General features: G+C 45.4%; 1 protein-coding gene across 1 annotated transcript; it reads right to left on the bottom strand.

Moving 5' to 3' along the window:
* Positions 1–1005: 1005 nt before the first annotated feature.
* On the bottom strand, positions 1006–15050 carry LOC148339444 (sodium/potassium-transporting ATPase subunit alpha-1). The gene is made up of 23 exons (XM_088289782.1): positions 14832–15050; positions 9791–9904; positions 9514–9573; positions 8249–8350; positions 8066–8167; positions 7850–7963; positions 7503–7637; positions 7302–7419; positions 6951–7219; positions 6574–6882; positions 5757–5891; positions 5482–5677; positions 5226–5401; positions 5013–5149; positions 4714–4864; positions 4466–4634; positions 4233–4387; positions 4035–4158; positions 2852–2997; positions 2644–2774; positions 1715–1816; positions 1553–1644; positions 1006–1359 (listed from the first exon to the last, which is right to left on the bottom strand). The coding sequence occupies exons 1-23, from the start codon at positions 14841–14843 to the stop codon at positions 1331–1333; spliced, it is 3078 nt and encodes a 1025-aa protein (XP_088145908.1). The 5' UTR covers positions 14844–15050; the 3' UTR covers positions 1006–1330.
* Between the last annotated feature and the right edge of the window lie 2309 nt (positions 15051–17359).

The following is a 17359-nucleotide window of genomic DNA, read 5'->3' on the forward strand; positions in this document are numbered from 1 at the left end:
ACACCTCAATGTGTCAACAAGGGACCAAACAATTACTATTTATATATTACAACACGCGGGGCTGACAGACTATAACTTTTTTTTCGGTTGAAAACGCTTCGTTTATTCATCATCATCACCATCATTATTATTAAAGCTAAAACTACAAAGTACAACCACAATCGTGTATTGGTGAATATATACAAGTCGCAATGTTCTAGTCGAAAGTCCCCCAAAAAATGGAATAATTAATGTGAAGAAAGTGGTACGACTCATAATTTTATTGTAAACCTGCAGCAAATGCAGAATATCATGCACAGCAGTCAAACACGTTTCCTAAAAAAAAAATAAACAAGCCAGCGAGCAGCTGTCGTCCTGCAAACTGGTGTTTTTGGACTTTGGAGATCAAGACAAGAGACTCCTTACCAGTTTACATTTCTCACATTTCCTTGGGAAAACGGGCGTCTGTCTGCTGCAAGGTATTAGGAATAGGAATCCTCCATCGAGATGGGGTGGGAGTCGGGGGCGACTTTACTTCTTTGCGACGTGACATTCAGCGTGATTGTTTGAATTAGTAGCCCACAATCGTGTGCATTTTGAGATCGTTCAACCAATCCCACTATTGACCCCGCCCACCACCTCATTTATTGGCAAGTGACACATTGCTAGTATTTCCCCCCCCCCATGTTACGTTTGATAACTTTTATTGCACGTTGTAATACGTGGCAGCCAGTATCACGAAATAAATGTCCGTCCAACGAACCATTAAATGACTGCCGTCAATGCAAATGTATCAAAAACATTATTCTGATTTGTTTTTATGACACTACCAAAATCGTGGGGTTAAGTGGGAGGTTCTCAAGTGCAATTAAAAAAATTAAGATAAAAAAATAAGGAAAAAATTGTACGTATACAGAGAGCCGTCATATTCTTTGGAGTCGTAAAATAAATCAGTTGGCATAATGAATGAGTTTGAACGTGTCACACAAAAAATGAAAATCAATAACAAGAGCAGGAAACATGTAGGACCTGACTCAAGCGCATTTTATTGAACATTTATAACTGTTAAAAACATGTATAAAATTGGTCCTGTTTCAGAAACAAGGCACGCATAGTCAAAGTCAATGTTGAGTGTTCATGTCATTATGAGCATTTATCATATATCATCAGCACGTTCCATCTCAGTATGTCTATAATAGTAGTATCAAGCATTCACTAATATAAAAACACGTTCCAATGGGGTATTTTTTTTCCCCCCACAGAGGTTAAAATTTTATTCCGAGCAGCAAGACAATATTCATGCAACGATGGGAGTGGAGGAGAAGATGGGAGCTGACAGGCTGATGGATCTTCAATAGTAAGTCTCTTGTTCCACCCAACCTGGAAACACAGGACGACATATGACAGAAATAAATTATGGTGCAGTGCCGTATGTTTCCCGCTTCTGAGGGTAACATTGAAAGATAAAGCCAAGAAGTTTTCTTTAACTTGACATGAGCTTGGAACGTAGCAAAGCAGGCAAGCAGGAGGATGTTGGAACGCAAGATAATAAAAGCACGGTTGTTGAGCTCACCTCCTGGGCTGCGTCTGATGATCAGCTTGCGGATTTCATCATAGATAAAGATGAGGAGGGAGTATGGGAATGCGCAGAACCACCAGTTGGCCCTGGAAAAAAAAAACAAGGAAATTCGATATTGCGCTGCGAGGCGGGACAGTCGTGCGGCATCCCACTCACCTGAGAGGGTACATTCTTAGGGCGACGTCCATGCCGGGGCAGTAGGAGAGGAAGGCGGCCAGGGCAGTCTCCTCAAACAACCCAAAGATCAAGATTTTGTTCCTGTGGAATGAAAATAATATATCATTTAAAAAAGAAGATACAGGAGATTCATGGAATACAATTTGATCCAGGAACGGTATCTTTAAGGGCTAAATGGTTCGAGCAATGCTGTTGAGCAGTGGTGGGCGGTCAAGGCCTTCTTTGCTGGCCTAACATAATCAAGAAATCGTGATCATATTCTTCACATTGATGTCATATTATATCCTAGTGTTGTATTTTTAGTTGAAAGTTTCTATCCAATCAGAATAAAGCTAGCTCGTGTTGCCAGGCAGATTTCATCATACCAGTAGCACGCACTAAGCCTTCAGATACCATCGTGCGGCCGTCTCTTCTGTGTGAGTGTTGGGGCTCATACAGTTGCGATAGCCAATCAGATCCCGAGTGGATGAAAGTAAGGCTTTCTCGCTGGCCTTACGCTGAAGGCGATGAACGCGTCTTGTGATTGGATACCCACTCGTGAGGGGGCAACGCTATGCAGAATCAACACACCCGAAAGTCGTAACTGGCGACCGTTTGGAAATCTGAAGAATATTCTTGCTTTTTTAAACAACAATGGCAGAAGGATCTAAAAGTGTGGATTTAATTGCAGATACACTTGCGCGGCCATTTTCAAGACAGACCTTTCGAGAGAAGCTTGGTCGTCCAACACTCAGTAGTAACTGAGGTGTCTTTCTGTATATTATTTGTCCAGCTTTCGTGTCATAAATGATGTCAATATGAGGGGATTTATGCAAGTCGGACTAAGAAGGCCTACTTGTGAAATGCGCGGCCTGCCACTGCTGTTAAAAATTGTTAACATTTGTTTAGCTCGACAATTTTCCATCCACCTCATGCCCTGCTGGAAGACAGAGTTCCTCCTGGTCTTGCAGATGATCAGATCAGCCCACTGGACAATGACAATGCTGGCAAAGAAAGCCGTGTGGCAGGTAAACTCGACGATCTTTCTCTGCTCATAAGTCTGCACACACAAACAGGCAGCAGCGAAATAAAGACCCGCGATGTCGAACGACGCCGCGCCAGCGCGATTGTACTAACCCACTGCTGCCCGTAACTGTCTTCCAGATCGTTGCAGTACTTGTTGTCCCAGGACACTCGGATGCCCAACAATGTTCGCGGCAGGAAGCCGTTCTCAGCCAGGATGACGAAATAGGTAAAGAAGCCTGCAAGGGCCTGGATCATGCCTGCAAGCGGCGACATGATTGGATAAAAATGACATCATCACATTGTCAGAAGGAAAATAGTTAATGAACTTCTGACGACTGATTCTGAGACTAAATTCCAGATCAATACATAATTCTTTGTGAGATGAATAACAGTGGAGTTGAAATATTGTTTAGTGCAGTGCTTCTCAAATAGTGGGGCGGACCCCTCTGGGGGGGCGCGTGTGACCCTGGGGAACACATTTTTTTTCCACAGTACTCCAATAAAGTGTAATTGCACCTCCACTCCAGTAGTTGGCAGTGGCACTCTCATTGCACATTGTGCACAGAGATGATTAACTCTACGGTGTAGGTTTGTTTTTGAACGAAAATGCAATTATTTATAGTTGCGACGAAGAGTGGGTGGTGGGGTTGTTTTCTTCTTGCTGGGGGGGGCGGAACAGAATATTAAGGAGAAGCACTGGTTTAGGCCCATTGCGTTTTTGTATTTTGTTTTTACATAGTTAAGGCCGGCGGCATGGTGGACAACTGGAGAGCACAATGGCCAAACAGTGCAGAGGCCGTGGGTTCGATTCCGGCTGCGACTGTGGAGTTGTTCTCCCCGTACCTGCGTGGGTTTTCTCCGGGTACTCCGGTTTCCTCCCACATTCCAAAAACATGCATGGCAGGTTGAATGGATAGTCTAAATTTGTGAACGCGGATGATTGTTCGTCTTTGTGTGCCCTGTGATTGGCTGGCAACCAGTTCAGAGTGTACCCCGCCTACTGCCCGAAGACAGCTGGGATAGGCTCGCGACCCTAGTGAGGAGAAGCGGTACAGATAATGGATGGATGCACAGTTAAGGCTGCTCCAACAAGAAGGCCAAACCTATTCTTGGCCTCATTACGGAAAACAACATTGACCTCTCATCACTCAAACGCTTGGTTCTCGATCACTGCGGGCCTATTTCTGGTGTATGTTTCTCTTCTATTTATCTTGGACAACCTAGATACCAGAAAACTCTAACAAGGACACAAAGAGGCCTGCTTCACAATCACAAGCGCGGTTTAAAAATGTACCAATCTGTCCGTAGGCGATGCTGATAAGCCTCTCGTTCACCAGTTTGTCCGTTTTGGGGTTTCTAGGCTGTCTCTTCATGATATCGCTCTCAGCTGCTTCGTAAGCCAGTGAGATGGCAGGAACCTGAAAAGAAGCATTTGACAATTTAGCTACGCACGGACACAAGTCAAAAGCAACTTGAGACGTCATGCACACACCATGTCGGTTCCCAGGTCGATACAGAGGATGGTGACGGTACCCAGCGGCAGGGGGATGCTGGCAATGATGAAGAGGAGGAAGGGGGTGATCTCAGGGATGTTACTGGTCAGCGTGTAAGCGATGGACTTCTTCAAGTTGTCAAAGATCAAACGCCCTGATTAGTAGGACAAGCACACGTAAATTGTGTTAAGAAAAAGATTTCAACCCAGACAGCTCGACAGCACCACGTTACCTTCTTCAACTCCCGTCACAATAGAAGCAAAGTTGTCATCCAGCAGGATCATGTCAGCCGCCTGCTTGGAGACGTCCGATCCGGCGATCCCCATGGCGACGCCGATGTCGGCCTTCTTCAGAGCTGGAGAGTCGTTGACGCCATCGCCAGTCACGGCAACAATGGCTCCCTGTGTGGTGAAGAGTGACCGACGGATTTAGGGAGCTGTCGGCGACTTTGGGAGAAGAGTCGTCGGCTGAATTTCGAACCTGTCGCTGGCAGCCCTCCACAATGATCAGTTTCTGTTGAGGGGAGGTTCTGGCAAAGACAATCTCGGTGTGGTACTTCAGGATGTCGTCAAGCTGCTCTGAGCTCAAGTCCTTTAGGTCTCCACCGTGGACAACACAGGCTTTCGCATCCCTGCAGCAAAGTTGAGGTCACTTTAACTTCAAGTGCAACATGTACTCAATTATGGTTGAAGAGAGAGAGACGTTTGGCACAAATTTTAACTTCCTGGCACTACAACCGATCAAAAATACCCAACAGTGTCATTTTCCTCAGCCAGTACCTCGGGTTGACTTCATTGATTGGAATGTTGAGACGTGCAGCAATGTCCTCAACAGTCTCGTTCCCTTCAGAAATGATGCCAACGCCCTTCGCGATGGCCTTAGCTGTGATTGGATGATCCCCCGTCACCATGATCACCTGAAAAACAAAGTGTTGCATTGACTTTGAATTTTACCGTTTATTTCTCAACAGTAACTGAGCAGCAGAAGCGTACCTTGATGCCAGCACTCCTGCATTTGCCGACGGCATCGGGGACGGCTGCACGAGGAGGGTCTATCATGGACATGAGGCCGATGAAGCACAGCTTCTCAGTGGGGAAGTTCACCTCATCAGTGTCAAAAGCGAAGCCTTCCGGGAACTGGTCATCAGGCAAATTGAAATGACAGAAACCTAAAAAAAAAACAAAAACTGATCATGAGTATCTGATCATGATCAGCGGCGCTGCTGACCAAAATTGCCCTGATGCTTACCGAGCACTCTCTCCCCCAAACCGCCCAATTCCAGGTAGGCGTTTTGGAAGGCGTCCTTCATCTCGTCATCCAGAGGCTGCTCTTTGCCCTGGATCATGATGGAAGCGCAACGGTCCAAAATCCTCTCAGGGGCACCTTTCATAACCAGCAGATGGTTGGACTCCCTTTCAGCTGAGGAATTCTTGTGAATAGAAAGCTGAGAAGCAAAAGTGCGACTGTTAAGGCTCTTGGAAATTTGAATTGTTGTTCTGGCCTCCAATTCTGGCCAACAATACCTGATACTTGTTGGTCGAGTTGAAAGGGATCTCTGCAATTTTGCTACTTTTCTCCCTCATCTCTTGGACGGATCCACAGCACAGCTCAATACATTTCAGAAGGGCAGACTCCGAAGCATCGCCAGCGACATCTCTCTGGAGGAGAAAACATTGACCACCGACTGTTAGCCCAGTGCTTCTCAAATAATGGGGCGGGTGCGATGCTGAGGGGGGCGTATGTGACCCTCGGGAATAAGCTTTTTTCACGGCGTACTGCAATGACGTGTAATTGCACATCCCCTCCAGTAGTTGGCAGTGACGCTCTCATTGCCCATTGTGCGCAGTGAATATTAACTCTACGATGTAGATGATGTTTGTTTTAAAACGAAATTGCTATTATTTATAGTTGCGGCGGAGAGTGGGTGGTGGGGTTGCAAATTGTTTTCTTCTTGCTAGACGGAAAATAATTGAGAAGCACTGCGTTACCCCTTAAGCGCAAGCCTTTCAGTTTGGCTTCAGGAAGAGTAAAACTTGGGCGGTGTTATCGCTCTCCAAGATGAAAGGAAATTTCCAAAACACAAAGATGCTTATTTCTTTTCTCTCATTTATGCCAGAGGAGGATAAAAGGAGCTAAAAAAGATAGCTGGTATAAGAGAGAAGCAAAGCCAAAAAAATCATTGGCAAGAACATTGTTTTTTGTTCCCGACGTCAGCATTTCTAAAGCATTATCACTTAATTGGTACCAAAATGAAAGAGAAACGCTGCAGATATTCATTGCATAAGATAATTACATCCCTGAGGAATGGGCACTTTGAAAGAGAAAACAATTGAATCCTACTTTTAGGATGGGAATGTTGGTCTGCTCTGCCAGGAAGACAGCACGGTTGCAGAGTCCAGCAATTCTGGCCAGGGCGGCCCAAGTGGCAGAGCTTTTGTCAAACGACGTCCCGCTTTGGTTCTCAGTGGTGTCCGCCTCGTGGATCTGGTTATCGAACCACATGTGGGCAACGGTCATCCGGTTTTGGGTCAAGGTTCCGGTCTTGTCTGAGCAGATGGTAGAGGTGGAGCCCAGCGTCTCGACAGCTTCCAGATTTTTTACCAAGCAGTTCTTCTTGGCCATACGCTTGGCAGTCAGAGTCAGACATACCTGGACACGAGAGGCCGATTAGATGCTGAGAACCGACTCGAGGTTGCGCAAAGGCATCGAGGACTCACAGTGACGGTTGCCAAGAGACCTTCGGGCACATTGGCAACGATGATGCCAATGAGGAAGATGACGGCCTCCAACCACGAGTACCCAAGAATGAGCGATAGGACGAAGAAGGACACGCCAAGGAAGACTGCTACGCCCGTGATGATATGGATGAAATGCTCAATCTCGATGGAGATGGGAGTGCGCCCAACTTCAAGTCCTGACGCAAGCGTGGCAATACGACCCATGACGGTGCGGTCACCGGTACTGATCACAATGCCTCGGGCAGTTCCTGTTGAGAACAAATCCAGGTTCACAAAGTTCATATTGGAACTTCCCTGTCCTCAGTTGCGTGACGTAACTTTGCGTCATACCTTCAACACAGTTGGTGGAGAAAAAAGCAATGTTCCTGGTCTCTAACGGGTTCTCATTGGAGAAATCTGGAGTGCGCGTCTGCGGCTCCGATTCGCCAGTCAGAGAGGAGTTGTCCACCTGAGAATTGTCACATTGCCTGTGAATGAGGAGATAGTTCCACATTTCTGTTGCGCTAAGATCTTCTCTTCTCGTCGTTTTACCTTGCAGCCATGGGCAGAAATGATTCGCAGGTCAGCAGGGATCCGGTCGCCACCTTTCACCTCCACTAAATCTCCGACTACTACATCCTCTGCGTTAATACTCTTCTTCTCACCATCACGGACGACCAACGCTTGCTATGGGACAAGATATGACGGATGCAGTTACTTCATGTCACACACGCAACATTTATTTAACAAAGGCAGTGAGCATGTTGAGAGAGAGAGAGAGACAGAGAGAGAGAGCAAAAGACAGACAGAGAGAGAGAGAGAGAGAGACAGAGAGAGAGAGAGAGAGAGAGAGAGAGAGAAATGAAATAAATCAACAAAAAGGAATAGCGGAAGGTCACCTGTGGGACCAGGTTTTTGAACGAGTCCATGATCTTTGAGCTTTTGGCTTCTTGATAGTAGGAGAAGCAACCAGTGATGATGACAACAGCGGAGAGCACAACCCCCAAGTACAGCTGCAAAATAAACTTGACATTTAGACCTCCGCACGGAGTCAATCACAATTTCCAACAATCATATAAACACTTTAATATGGTATGGAGGAACATCAACATTACATTATCATTAGCGGGGTCATGCTCCATGGCAGCCTGGATACCGTAGGCCAGGAAACAGAGGATGGCCCCAGTCCACAGGAGCATGGAGAAACCTCCAAACATCTGCATCAAGCCAAATAATTCATTTAAAAAAAAAAAAAATCTGGAAGCATTGTTGTTCAAGAGGTTGCAGGAAGCCGTTACCTGTTTGCAGAACTTGACCCACTCTGGAGTGGTGGGGGGAGGGGTGAGGGCATTGGGTCCATCTCGGGCCAGAATCTCAGCCGCCTTGGCATTAGTCAAACCCTAACATGGTACAAAGAGGAGTCAAATGGGAAGAGAGCGGCTACGCTTCCTCTCATCAGATAAACAACCAGAAAAAACTCAAGAGCTACGACTGTTCAACTTGAACACCGGCACACATTTACGTCCAGGGATACCAAAGATGATTTACCTCGGAACAAAAAAAAAAAAAAAAGGGTCATCCCCTTTCATCAGCACAGAGAAGAATGTGGAGGGAGATGATAAAGTAGAGCTGTCAAAATAACCCCCCAGTTTCTGTGGCTCCTGAATTATTCATGATTCATGACCACGGCACACACATGCAGTGCTTGAAGACGCCACGTTTAAAGGCGCTGATTAACTATTCTCCTTGATCTTCGCTGCATGACCGGGAGCACATTTGCATGAACAAAGGGACAGTTTGACAGGCGGCTGGTCAGGATGCACAACAGCAAACGGTCCCAAATGTAAAATCCATTTCATATTAACAATGCCAAAGAAATATGTTTTATGTTAGAAGCATGCAAAACAGGTGTCAACAAAGTCAATGCAGGCCTTTAAAGTACGATTTAGTTTTATGACCGCCACACACTGCGAGCGGCTTCCGAACCCGACTTGGACCCGACCGTCGTGAAAAAATGACAGCGAGTCTGGATTTCGTTTCGGGGCTCCTTGATTGGAGGTGCATAAAAAGATGAGCGTGTCAGTCGGGGAAGGCGCAGGTTGCTACAGAAAGAGGACAGGGGCAGGAATAAAAGCGAAAAATGGACATCAATAAAAAGCTCCCATTCATTTGAATGTAATCGGCGCGGTACATATTTTCCGCCATTGTGAAATCTTCCGTAAATTTGGATTGGCGAAACGTCACATCGTGCAACTGCGATTCAAATTTTGAATCAGCGCAAAATCAGTGGCCGGGATTCGAGGCACACTTGGCGAGTGTTGAGTGGAGTTCCGCCGCATCACTCGGTGCACGACGGCCCTTAAATGTGAAGAACCCTTCAGCAATAAACCAATTTTATTTGTCTCCTCCACGCAACTACCTCTTAACCTTAGTTTTAAGGAGGTGGATCTGCTGCCGTTCAGCGGAATGCTTTTTTAAGGACTTCTTATTACGTTGAAGCACAGCGCAGTCAAAGAGGAGGTGCAATTTGCAACAAATGTGTATAAAAGGTGAAAGTTCTCACATTGCTCAAATCTGTTCCATATTTGCGATTCAGCTCATCCAGAGTCAGCTTGTGATCGTCCTGCAAAGATACACAGAAAATATTATCTCTGACACATTACGATACGTTATGTATACATCGACATCTCATTGTGAGGCTGTCTGAAGCATATTATTGCGATGTACATAGAAATAGTTTGTCATCTATTAAAATGTGTGAATCTGAAAAAAAAATAAAAATCTCCAATTTCCTGAGCAAAATAAAGTCCACTGATTCCCCGGCCCAATCTCACACTCACCATGTCCACTTCCTTCTTCAGTTCATCCATATCTTTCTCTTTCTTCTTCCCTTTCCCCTTCTTCTTGCCTCCTTGCTCCGAGGTGGCCGCCAGCTCATACTGCTCTCGTCCTTCCTGGAAATACAAACGGGCAGTGGAATGAAATTCATTATTTCAAGGCTGTGGAACTCAACCTGATGAGGTGGGAAGGAGCTTGTGGTACATACAGGTGATGACACCAAGTTTCGAAATCCAACTAATAGATATCTTCCAGTGGCTCCAGTAAAATCACAACACGTCAACGTCAATTAGCAGTGACGACTCCTCTATAATTCAAAGCTGCACAGGGGTGAGAGGCGTTAGCATGTTGGCGGGGATAGGCATGTGACTAATAACCAGTCATTTGTCCACAGGCAAAGCAGGCCTCCTGGTTGTCATATTTCAAAGCCACGTTGACCGTTTTCACACTAAATCCCGCGCACATCCTTGGTCGGAAATATGCAAAGTAATAATGTTTGGAAAAGTTTCCCACCGAGTTGTTGGAACAGAGTGTGTGAGATCCCTGCACATGTTATTGTTGCATGAACCCCTCCCCCCCGGTCAGCTAAGCTGGGAAAACACTGGTCCTGCATCACTACGGTCAGATTTTAGCCTCGGGACACCAAAATCCTCCGGGGGCCATCTGGCTTTCGACAAATAATTCCACAGCAGTCCAGGGGCTGAAGCTGGTAACCGGTTGATTTTGAAAAGGTTTGACGTCTAATTTTTTTTTTTAAACAATAAAATTCAAAATAGTTACAATTACTGGTTTCAGGAAATATATAACTTCTGATCATTCTGGAACATTCCAAATCAATGTTTATTTACCCTCAGAGAGCTTTTATGACACAAAATGTAAATGCATTAGACAAAGCATTAACGATGGAGATGAATTAAAATTTTATAACACACTACAAATAATTAACCCGGTTAACGCAGTTGTATTTACATCCTGTAGCAACAATGTCGAAATATGCTTTTATATGTTTTCCATGTTAATTCCAAGATTTTACTGAAGTAAATTTCAGTTCCAAGCTTTGTAAAAAATGTAATTGAAAAACACGATTAATCGCGATCAATTGGGTAAAATTTTGCGATTAATTATTTAAAAAATTTAATCGCTTAACAGCACTAAAATGCATTCTTGCCCCATTTATATTACTACATGTTCACAATTGCCCCTTTGTTTCCTTGTTATATGTATTTTTAACAACAGATTTAAATCAAAATCATAAATCATGGGACATAAATACGACTGTTCAGTCAGATCAATGTTTTGGGTGAAAATGCCGGTAAAAAGTGAACAAACTCAAGTTTTCATTCAGAAAAAGAGCATGAACTAAAAACACAATTTGCCCTAGCGGGCCACAATAAATGATGTGGCGGGCCAGGTATGGCCCTCTTGCTGCAAGTTTGACACCTGCGCTTTTAGCTGGATGAATGATGCCTTCTGACAAGGTGACAAAATCTGAAAAATGTCTTGAGGATACCCAACATCGAAGCAAATGGCAAAGCGGGGACTAAAACGGCTTCTTTGGTGAGATCACGCTTTATTGAAAGTTTTGGATCGCAGCACACTGGCCAAAATCAGAGTTCACCATTCTAGCAGTTGGCCACCAGCCAACTTGCTTGCGTGTGACAGATCAACTTTAAGAGAGAAACTTCAGAACAACGTCGGAAAAGAGCATTTAGCAAAAAAGTTGCGTATCTTAAATCACTTTTTGCTGGCAAAATTCCTGTGAACGGACCTGGTTGGCGTCAGATACCCGAGCTGCTCATTCAGCTGTGCCGAACAATGCCCCGCAAGAACACACACACAAACACAAACACACACTCCTGGGACTTTGCCCGGTTGCTACCGGTGACCAAAGCCACACCTCTGGGGAAAAGTGAATGGACAGTCGGTCACATGTCTTAACCCCCCTCCCCCCTTTTCACTTCCCCTCAGCCACCAAGTATAAATGGTGAGAAGACAAGTGCATGAAGTTTTAACACTCGCCTCACGTCCCCTGCAACTTTCAGCGCTCGGCATCCAAAACAAAAGACTCCAGATGAATCAATGGCTCTTGTTGTTGAGACGGCAAACTCGCTTGATGGGAAGAAAATTTACACAGCTGACCCTTCAAACCAGCGACAATGTGAAAAGCATGTGGCGGAATGGAGGAGGAGCTCGCTTGCATCCGGATTTTAGAGATGGACCTGACGTCCAAAATCTGCTTGCATGTCATCAACTATAGTCGAAATAACAGTGCCTTTTTCCCACGCTTGTTCCTCCTGGTTCTCGCTCTCTTTCACCCAGTGACTGGGTGGAGAAACCGGGGGGGGGGGCGGGGGGGGGCTGGCCTGAGAGACAAGGAAAGTGAGACCGGGGCGACACGTAGGACTCAGCGGAAGGGGGCCGACGGGAAGTGTGTGGAGTGTTACAGATGAAGGGGCGGCATTTGACGACAAAAAAAAAAGTTGGGGTTTACTTCCAATGACTGGTAATCGGAAGGAATGTGATGAGAGGCCTGTGTCAAAAAGATTGAGCGTAAACATGGAGCCAGGGTGCCCTTTCGGATAAGACTAACTGCTGGGTCAGGAGACAAACACAATAATGTCTTCTGATTGAATCAAATCTGGCTCGTTTCTGGCCAATAACACCAAAAGCTCGAGGACTTAAATCAGAGCCTGAAAGACGTGGCCAAAAATAAAATACATATAAATTGAAGAGCGCCTTCCACCAACCTGTGTCTGAAACGGATGTACTTGTGGAGTTGGTCCGAGCAGCGCAGCCAACTTTCTCTTGCGGGAAGACTTTCGGCAGTGTCTCTGTGGGACTTTGTGTCCATTCATCCAGAAAATTGCACGCAAGGTCAGAAGTCACTGTTGTCGGTTCATAAAGGCTCTCCTTGTCGACGGGCTGCCGCGCGATAGTCATTCAGCCGAGATTCGGGGGAATTGTGCGTTCCCCACGATGGTGAACACATAGAATTAAGATTAAGATTGCGGAAGAAACAAAAGGGACTCGCCAATCCTCAACTGATTATTTGGGAGGCTCTTGCCCTTGTAATGCGTATGGCTAAAAGTGCACATGTTTGTGATGTTGAACATGACATGTCCACAAAAGAACAACAGCAACAAAGCATGTAAATTCAAAGGCACTTGTCATGATCAAACAGCGGCTTGTCCAGACAATCAACTGACAAAGGATGACATACGGGCATCGTGTCAATGCACATTGTCGCAGCAGAGGGCGCTAATGCATTCGAGAGACGCTTTTCAAACTTGTTTCTAATCGTTTTGTTTCTTATTTGTTCAAACCTGTGAGAAAAAAAACCCTAAAAATCCACCATCTCTTGTGCCTCTAATTTGATATGCATGCACGCAAGGAGAAACAACCAATCAGGTCACCATGATTTGTCGCTCATTCACGAGCACAGCATCGCAGCTTCGTACCGACCTCAGAAAAGCGGCTCATGTGTAATGGAGTCAAACGATAAAACTTCATCTTTTCGGTTTTAATGGTTATTTTTTTGCAAGACCGCATGGGTGTGCCGGAGTTTGCGCGACAAATGGCATCAAGTGATGTCTTTCCGTCTGATAGGTTGTTTTTCCTCAGGTGTGGTGGTTTCTTATAAAATCCAAGTATGAGGCCCCGGAACGGGAGATTTTTCATTTTCATCGTGTACGACTGTCAAGTCACAATGAGTGTCGCAACCGCGTACACTTCTCGGCATTTTGGCTCAGCAGAAACCTCTCATCATTTTTGAGACAACGCTTGTTCCTTGACAAGTTATCGCCACCGTACAAGTGACGTGTGTTGTTGCAATTCCAAATAACCGGACTGATTTCTACAGTGCGCAATCCATGCTTGGAGCAGCTCTCCCGTCAGCGGCGGCAATGCGGCAACTGGTTGTCTTCTTACATCACCACCGCACCCCCTCCCTCATCAACTCCTTCACAGCTCATTTGTTCGCTCTGTTTATTGCAACTTGAGGCAGATGGTGGGAAGCGTAAGAAAATTGTGAAGGCGAGCATCATCTCCAACATGAAGAGGGCCCAGAAACAACAATCCTCTCGCTCTGACCACCCACCTCCTCACACCAGGAGAGCTGTGCGGCGGCGATCGTCTCTTCCACGTGTGGGGATGAGATGGGGGCAGGGTATGCCTTTCACCAGCTATTGGGTTTTGGGGGGGGGGGGGTTATGGGCAGCTATTGGCCGAGATGCGAAGCGAGCACAGATTTGCAAGAGCATCATGGAACGAGACAAGACAGAAGAAACGGGGAAAGGGGGGGGGGCTTAAAGCTTAAAGGGGCCCAATCTGGTCGACGTCTCCCCTTGTTCTCTCTCCTCAAGCAGCTCCACATCCCCGGGGCTGTCGGCTGAATCCATAATGAGTGTTAGTGCTGCGCAGCATGGTGGGGTGTGGCAGCCCCCACACAGCAACTTCATCAATAAGAATTCAAGTGGTCACCTAACAGGTAGACACAGTCCCCCTTTCAGGGAAAATCATAACAGGGCAAAGATGGACCTTCAGGAAGCTCACTTTACATCCCAAATCATTTGAAACAATATCATCCAATCCACAAATTAGAGCATATGAGAGATGCGATGATGTGGACTTGCCAAGTATCTCCCAACAAGATGAGACTTTGGATAAAGTTGTGGAATGAAAGGGTGAACGCATCCCTCGCCCCAGAACCACACCTGAACCGAAATGGGCCAAATGTGTAACACTTCAACAAGCGGCCGATTGGAATGTGATTTTTTGTGGCACAGTGAGAGCCAAAGTTGGCCGGCATCAGCATTTAGCCACATCGTGTTATGCAACATGACCGCTTCGCCTTGCAAACTTATGTTAAACGCGGCGAGGCGATGACAACAACACGGAAGTGTTGTGACACAAAAATCAACAAGGTCGTCGCTGGACTAATGCCAACATCAGCATTGATTCATCAAACACTTGTTTGAATGCATTTTTGTTTTTACTCGGAGGTGGTGGTGGTGGTGGGGGGGATAAAAGATGTACTGTACTTACTCCTCTTCCCATGGCTGATGAGACGACTCTTCCCTCTTCAATAAAAATTCACACGGAGAAATCCACCTTCAAATTAAATGCAACGAAACACATTAAAATTAAGTAAATAAGACAACGTTCTCTGCCGTGATTTTTTTTTTTCTTTTTTGTTTTTTTTTTCCTCTCCCTAAATGTTCAGCACGTGTCGCCCCTCTCCGCGAGCTCGAAAGCAGCCGCGCTGAGTGTCCCATACTTATAGACGGCGTTCCTTCCATTGTGACGTCACACGACTTGCCATGACAACCCCACGAATGGGGGCGGGGCGTCCTCATTTATTGGCCGTTTTTCTTGCTCTAATCTCTCCATCCATGTCGCTTTTTTTTCTCGATTTGCCAACTCAGAATAGACTTGATTCATCGAGGATGGGGATGACAATACACTAAAGTGGCAGCAATTAATTTTTTTTGCTTGTTTGTGTTGGTCGTACACGTTATGTATGTAAAAATATGTTGAGAGTCATCATGTGTGAACCAACCACACTCACTGATTCATCCACACCTCACCCGACTTGGCAGCTGGTGTGCATGGTGCTTTGCGTGCAGCCTGCTTGCTTGTTTCCAAATTCTCATTCACACATTGATGAGCAATTTTCTCTTTTGTGGCAATAAAAAAAAAAAAGTGGCATCAAGTGGAATTTGTCACACACGCACTCGGGCCCCTTTTGGCTGTGGGGCCCACTTGGCATATCCGCGCCTCTCCTCCCCTGACAAGTGGAGCCCCTGCTCATTGTTTCTTCAAACATATTTCTCTGGCTCGGTTCTGCCACTGGGAGAACTGCGCTGGCTTGGATGCCGAGTACACTCTGTCACCCTTTCAGCGATGCAAGGTTGCAGGTTGACAATGCTGACAGGCCAAGCAGACACTTGGGTGGGCACATTTCTTGTCGCCTTGTGCCAAAGAGTACACTGTCCAGCTTTTTATGAAACGGAGAGTTTGTCCCTGCATGGACTTCAAAAATGAAGCTTGGAACTCATGAACCTTAAAATCTCCTCAGCATTTTCGATGGATACATTGCAAATCACCAAACAAAAGCCCAGGTGGACTTAATGCACAGATGGGTGCACAGCAGCAGTTCTGTGTTCGAGCGCGTGCACGTCAGCGTGTTAGTGAGCTGTATTTTTGTTTTGCATTCACATCCCCGCATGTGCGATCAGTGTCGCTTGCGTGTTGCCAGTTTTGCTCTATAAATAGCATAGATTTTATTTAGATGTTGGAGAGAGAGACAGAGAGAGAGACAGAGAGAGAGAGAGAGAGAGAGAGAGACTGAAGGGGGGCTCTCAAATGAGTTGCCATAGCAACAGGCACGTTCTGGTGCTTGTGAACGGAGGATGAAGGCATGATAATGTCGACCTCCTTCTCTCTTTCTCTCCACCCTCCACAGTTGAATTGTTTACTGGCATGAGCATTTGTCAGAAATATTTGAAGCAAAGCGTCGACGAAAACACACCCTCAGCCAAAAAAAGGCCATTATTTTCTTTCATCTTTCTTTCTTTTTTTTATGGCACAGATTCGTCTCTTGGGCGGCTAAAATGTTGCGTCGGGAGGGTGTCTGGCACAACTAGGCATGAATGCAGACGTTGAAGTTATTCATAACTCAGTTTCAGGATAATGCTGATTGCAATTTTGGACTAAAACCAGCACATATATTTTAGTGAAGTTGGGAGGGGGGGTGTCATGTCACACGATGTATACTGCTATACTGTCCACAGGTGCTTAGAGCAGGCGTGGGCAAACTACGGCCCGGGGGCCACATGCGGCCCATTAAACGTTTTAATCCAGCCGGCCTAACTTGAAAAAAATTAAATGAATAAACCTTGTTAATGTTTTATTTTCTAAATATTATGGACTGTCAAAGACAAACATTTTTTTGTAATGTTTTTGTATATTTTCATTTAAAATTAAATTAAATGATTTTTTCTCTGATCCGGTGAGGTTACCAAAACACTCCATCCACCTGCTCCTGGTCCGACCCGTCTGTCAAATTTTAGAACCCATTGTGGCCCACCAATCAAAAAGTTTGCCCACTTAGAGACATTGTAATACCGTGGCGAAGAGACAACTGTCTTTATCCAACATTTAAATTTATACAGCTCAGGAATAAACAAAAAGACAAAAAAATAGTGGACCATTTTTGGTATTTAGAAAAAAAATCTTTTACATATCTGACGCATGCTTGTGTTACAATAATTGTATTTGGAAATATGCTTATACATATATATATATACATATATACACTATATATATATATATATATATATATATATATATATATACACACACGCACACACACTTCTAAGTGTGTAAGACCCTATACAAGGTACACGCCCAAGAGGAGTGAAGGGTCCTTAATGATGACCAAAGTAAACACAATCGATGGCATGAGAGGCATCTCAGTTCATTTTCACTGAGGACCTCTTTGCATGAATGCTCGACAGTGTGACCCTTTGCAAACACAGGCTCTTGAGATAATGGACACACACACACACACA

Source organism: Idiotropiscis lumnitzeri, chromosome 3 (genome assembly GCF_059441095.1).
Source record: "Idiotropiscis lumnitzeri isolate Australia: NSW breed Sydney's pygmy pipehorse chromosome 3, RoL_Ilum_1.0, whole genome shotgun sequence".
NCBI lineage: Eukaryota > Metazoa > Chordata > Actinopteri > Syngnathiformes > Syngnathidae > Idiotropiscis > Idiotropiscis lumnitzeri.

Coding starts and splice junctions, on each gene's coding strand:
- LOC148339444 (XM_088289782.1), bottom strand. Junction 8,168..8,248: donor GGGTCAAGTTCTGCAAACAG/GTAACGGCTTCC, acceptor GGCTTGATGCAG/ATGTTTGGAGGTTTCTCCAT. Junction 7,638..7,849: donor TCAAAAACCTGGTCCCACAG/GTGACCTTCCGC, acceptor CTTGTCCCATAG/CAAGCGTTGGTCGTCCGTGA.